This window comes from Babylonia areolata, chromosome 18, assembly GCF_041734735.1.
Source record: "Babylonia areolata isolate BAREFJ2019XMU chromosome 18, ASM4173473v1, whole genome shotgun sequence".
Classification (NCBI taxonomy): Eukaryota; Metazoa; Mollusca; class Gastropoda; order Neogastropoda; family Buccinidae; genus Babylonia; species Babylonia areolata.
In genome coordinates this window covers 43,868,474-43,874,473 of record NC_134893.1, presented here as the reverse complement: position 1 = coordinate 43,874,473, position 6,000 = coordinate 43,868,474, and the positions used below count along the sequence as shown (strand labels likewise).

General features: G+C 45.8%; 1 protein-coding gene across 2 annotated transcripts in view; it reads left to right on the top strand.

The window, feature by feature from the left end:
- Positions 1–6,000, top strand: part of LOC143292008 (MAM and LDL-receptor class A domain-containing protein 1-like) — a 75,838-nt gene that overhangs the window by 64,728 nt on the left and 5,110 nt on the right. For both annotated transcript variants that reach the window (XM_076602164.1, XM_076602165.1), the window contains 3 exons: positions 311–493; positions 1,706–1,790; positions 3,168–3,311. In XM_076602164.1, the coding sequence (XP_076458279.1) occupies positions 311–493; positions 1,706–1,790; positions 3,168–3,311 (412 nt within the window). The remainder of the gene's footprint in view (positions 1–310; positions 494–1,705; positions 1,791–3,167; positions 3,312–6,000) is intronic.

The following is a 6,000-nucleotide window of genomic DNA, read 5'->3' as shown; positions in this document are numbered from 1 at the left end:
CAGTTCAGAATTTTGCCAGAAACAACCCTTTTGTTGCCATGGGTTCTTTTAGGTGCGCTAAGTGCATGTTGCACACGGGACCACGGTTTATCGTCTCATCCGAATGACTTAGCGTCCAGACCAACACTCAAGGTCCAGTGGAGGGGGACAAAATGTCGGCGGCTGAGTCGTGATTCGAACCAGCGCGCTCAGATTCTCTCGCTTCCTAGGCGGACGCGTTACCTCTAGGCCATCACTCCACTCCATTGTGACTTGATAATCTTCTGAACCAAACCAGGCGTGTGGTTTCCTACCTCCTGGCGGTGTGCAGGGTGAGTCAGACCGGTGCCTGCTGTTTTTCTGGCACATGGAGGGCAGTGGGATGGGCAACCTGTCGGTCAACATGATCATGACGGACGGCAACAGGGCACGGCTGTGGCACCGCACGGGGCACCAGGGCGGCGACTGGCAGCACGAGAAGCTGGACATTCCCAGCCCGCCCAGATACTACAAGGTGCGTGCTTCGTTTGTTTCTTCTGGGTGGTTTTTTTTTTCCTCCTGTGTGTCTTGGGTTGTTTCTGATAGTGTCCCAGCTCTCTCTCTCTCTGTCTTTCTGTCTGTCTTTCTGTGTCTCTCCTGTCTGTCTGTGTGTCTGTCTGTGTGTCTGTCTCTGTACCATTCCTCTCTCTCTCTCTGTCTCTATCTCTGTCTCTCTCTGTCTCTCTGTCTCTGTCTCTGTCTCTCTCTCTCTCTGTCTCTGTCTCTCTCTCTCTCTCTCTCTCTCTCTCTCTCTCCCCCACCAAGCTAGATTTGAGTTTCCAGTGATTGTCCTTTCTCTGTGTGTCTGTGTGTGTCTCTCTATGTCTCTCCGTCTCTCTGTCTGTCTTGTCTGTCTCTGTCTCTCTCTCTCTCTCTTTCCCACCACACTAGATTTGAGTTTCTGATTGTCCCCCCATCTCTATTTCTCTGTGTCTGTCCCTGTCTCTGTCTGTCTGTCTGTCTGTCTGTGTGTCTCTCTCTCTGTCCCTATCTCTTTCTCAACACGCTAGATCTGTGATGTTTTATCTGTTGTGTGTGTGTGTTGATTGTTATTTTTACGTACTGGTGCATGAAGGGGCCTGCTTTGCGTGTTTACATGTGTGTAGAATGTGCACATTTTTCTGTCTTTAATGATAAGTGTGTTCGTGCGCTGCACGCCTGTTTGTGTTTGTGTGCGTGCGTGCTTGCGCGCGCGCGCGCGCGTGTGTGTGTATGTGTGTGCGTGTGTGTGTGCGTGTGTGCGTGCGTGCGTGCGTGCATGCGGGTGTGCGTGTGTAACAGAAAACACAATGGGGGGAAAACAAAAAAAAGTTGAATTATGTGTGTTTTCAAAATTAACTTGATGTCGCGAAATAGTGCGAGAGAAGAAGAGAGTATTTGGTGTGTGTGTGTGTGTGTGTGTGTGTGTGTGCGCGCGCGCGCGCGCGCGCGGGCGTGTGTGTGTGAGTGTGTATGTGTGTGTGTGTGAGTATGTGAGAGAGAGAGAGAGAGAGAGAGAGCGAGCAAGCAAAAGGGACGAACAGATACTGAAGTTGATTTTTATCATCACCACCACCACTTAAAAAGAAGGGAAATTCACATGTACGTGTGTGTGTGTGTGTGTGTGTGTGTGTGTGTGTGTGTGTGTGTGTGTGTGTGTGTGTGTGTGTGTGTGTGTGTGTGTGTGTGTGGATTACTGTCTGAACAGCTGGAGTTCGAGGGAGTGGTGGGACCGTCCTTCAGAAGTGACATGGCCATTGACAACGTGGAGCTGGTGACTGGGGGATGCCATGGTAAATGATAATCGTTTTGCTCTTGTCTGTCTGGTCAGTGTCTTCTCTCTCTCTCTCTCTCTCTCTCTCTCTCTCTCTCTCTCTCTCTCTCTCTCTCTCTCTCGCTCTCGCTCTCTTGCTGTCCTGTAACGCTCTCCCGCGCTCTTTCTGTGTCTCTTTCCGCCCCCTTCCCCCCCCCCCCCGCACCCTCCACCCCCAGCCCCCTCTCCACCACCCCCCCCCCCCGACATCCTCTTCCCATTCCCCCTACCCCAACTCCCCGCCTTCGCTCCCTCTCGCTCTCTCTTCACATCCCTGATAAGACTTTTTCCGCAGTCGACTCCACTCAGTGGTTCATTTTATTTCCCCTGGTAAGAGTTAGCTGTTGTACAGTGTATCCATTTTCCCTTGCAAAAGTTAGCTATGATACAATGTATCCATTTTCCCTGGTAAAGGTTAGCTACGATACAGTGTATCCATTTTCCCTTTTAAAATTTAGCTATGGTACAATGTATCCATTTTCCCCTGGTAAAAGTTAGCTGTGATACAGTGTATCAGTTTCCCTCGTAAAAGTTAGCTACGATACAATGTATCCATTTTCCCTGGTAACGTTAGCTATGATACAGTGTATCCATTTTACCTTATAAAAGTTAGCTATGAGTTAGTGTATCCATTTTCCCTTGTAAGAGTTAGCTATGATTCAGTGTATCAATTTTCCTATGCCTTCACCCCTCAAGTGATCAGGAGTTGCACAAATGTCATATCGCTGTGTATGTTTTGTGTTGTGTTTTTTGTTGTTGGTTTTTGTGTGTGTATGTGCGTGCGTGCGTGTGTGTGTGTGTGTGTGTGTGTGTGTGTGTGTGTGTGTGTGTGTGTGTCTGTGTCTGTGTGTCTGTGTGTGTGTTTTACACTGTCACTTTTGTTGACGCGTTTCCATAGTTGAGACAGTAGTCATAAACTTTGAATAAATCAGTCGCCTAATCTCTTTCCTCGAAGATCCACATACTTGGTTTAAGGTAATCGTTGAAAGTGTTCTTTCTTTCTTGTGAGTAGGTAAACAGCTCTTCTGTCTCTGTCTTCTTCAAAGCGTCCACATTAAAGTGTTTTTATGGAGATGATGCTGAAGATAATATGCTTCTCATGGCCCTTCATGCCTTGTTTTCGTGAGTGGCTTACCTGCTGCGATATGGTCCGATATGGTACACATTTACATCGGAATAGTTTACCATTGTTATTTTGCTTTGTTTGTTGTTTTTTGCACACTCTTTCAAACTGATCATTTTCATTGCTCATTCAGCACTAAAACGTTCACCGATTTATTCATTTGCTTTAATTAAACTGTTCTGCAGCGTTTTGCGTTCTTTGTTGATGTTGGGCTTCTCTCTTTGTGTACACCAGACGTGGTCGAGAACGACTGCACGTTTCACCACGACCTTTGCAGCTGGCACAACCTGGAATCGACCATCATCTGGCAGCGTCACCATGGCGACACGCCCACCAGCAACACTGGACCCGCTGCTGACCACAACAACGACCCTAACGGTCAGTCACACGTTCACAACAGCTTGGCCATAATAGCAATAGTTAATAGATCGTTAACCACCACTCGTACGTTGATACTACTCCTACGGACAGAAGCGGGAGGTGGCAAGATGCGATGTTGTCTTTTACTGTTTCGTATTAGGGATCCAGACTTTTTGTCATAAGAACGATTCATCAGAAAACATCTTCCTGCTGTTTTCTTTGTCTCGTGTTTTTGTAATTTGTGTTCAATCCAGCAATTAACCTTTATGTAACAGAATGCTGCTCTGCCCCCCCCCTCTCCCCACCCCCTCACCCCGTCCCCCCCTATAGGATTAAAAGAATGGTTTGTTAACCCTTGACTGCAGGGGGTTCGGGGGGGGGGGGGGGGGCAGTAGAAATTGGTGCTTCAAGTAATAAATCAATATCCGGAACAATCAACCAAAACACTGGAGGTATACCACCCTAGATCAAATGTGTGAATTAAAACACTGAATGATTTTGTTTGAACCAGATTGAAAAAATAGATGTGAACCTCTTGTTTAAAGAATCAGTTGATTGCTTCCTCCAGCAAACATCTTTCAGTACATCACCCGTTCCTCTGCATCCTCAACTTGTACCCACACGGTCCGCTTTTTGAGAATATCACTCATACCCCACAAACCTTACTAACCACCCCCGCCCTTCCCCATTTCACACTCCCACCCACTTTGCCTGATCCTTTCAGAATACCACCTGTACCCCCACAGTCCCCTTCTATTAGGAGCACTGTAATTACGTAACTCCCTTTGGGAACACTAACTGTATCCTCAGAATCACATACAAGAACACAACTTATACAGTAAAAGTACCCTTAAAAAAAGAAGAGGAAATAGAGGAAAAAAAACAACAAAAAAACAAAAACAACAAAAAACAATGCTGTACCTTACAAACGTCTTTTGGAAAACTACCCGTTCCCTCATTCAACCTGTGGCCTCACAACCCTCATTTTGAAATCAACCTGTATCTTTACAATCCCCAATTTGAACTCTACTTGTGTCCTCACAATCCTCATTTAGGAACACCAGCTATGCCCTCGGAATGATCTTACAGAACACTGTGTGCACCCTTTCCTTCTCTTTCAGAACATCACCCGTATGCTTCTGTTCCTAGGAGTACTACCTGTCCTCACACAATCCTTTCAGAATTCAGAAATATGTGCCTTCGAAATTTTCTTTCAGAATTTTACCACCATCACGCCACACACACACACACACACACACACACACACACACACACACACACAACATACACACACACACACACACACACACACACACACACACACACACACACACACACACACACACACACCTCCCCTCATACACACGCGCTTGCTTGCATGATCCTCTTTCAATGCATCCTCACACTCCATTAGCTGTGTTCAGTGCCAGTCATGTGAGTATGGCACTGTTCGCTTGTGTCCGAAGAATAAAAGGTCTTATGGTTGAATATCGGTTTCAAAATCTGAATTTTTGGTCAAGAAAACAGTTTTCCAAGGCGTTCTTCACACTGAGGGGCTGAGTGCATTCGGCGTCCCACACTCACCGACTTGTAACCCTCAGCCATGAAATGATTCCTTTGCAGGCGGCTGGGCCATAAGCTGCATGATTTACCTGTACCTAATCCCAAACAATGTTGTTCCAGAGTACTACCTGTACGTGGGGTCGTCAAGGACGTTCCCAAATATGATTTACCTGTACCTTATCCCAAGCACCTGTACCTTATCCTTAGAAATGTTGTTCCAGGGTACTACCTGTACGTAGAGTCAGTCACCACGTTCCCCAACATGATTTACCTGTACCTAATCCCAAACAATATTCCTTGTGACGCCGGTACACTTGGTAATAAAGACATATTCTATTCCAGAGTGCTACCTGTACGTGTAGTTGTCACCACGTTCCCCAACATGATTTACCTGTACCTAATCCTTAAAAATGTTGTTCCAGAGTACTCCTCCAAACATGATTTACCTGTACCTAATCCTTAAAATGTTGTTCCAGAGTACTCCTCCCAACATGATTTACCTGTATCTAATCCTTAAAAATGTTGTTCCAGAGTACTCCTCCCAACATGATTTACCTGTACCTAATCCTTAAAAATGTTGTTCCAGAGTACCCCTCCCAGCATGATTTACCTGTACCTAATCCTTAAAAATGTTGTTCCAGAGTACCCCTCCCAACATGATTTACCTGTACCTAATCCTTAAAAATGTTGTTCCAGAGTACTCCTCCAAACATGATTTACCTGTATCTAATGCTTAAAAATGTTCCAGATTACTACCTGTTCGTGGAGTCACTCACCATGTTCCCCAACATGATTTACCTGTACCTAATCCCAAACAATGTTGTTCCATAGTACTTCTCCCAACATGATTTACCTGTACCTAATGAAAATGTTGTTCCAGAGTACTACCTGTTCGTGTAGTCAGTCACCATGTTCCCCAACATGATTTACCTGTACCTAATCCCAAAACAATGTTGTGCCAGAGTACTACCTGTTCGTGGAGAGTTCATGCACGTTCCCTAACATGATTTACCTGTACCTAATCCCAAACACCTGTACCTAATACCAAACACCTGTACGTAATCCCAAACACCTGTACGTAATTCCAAACACATGTACGTAATCCCAAACACATGTACGTAATCCCAAACACCTAATCCCAAAC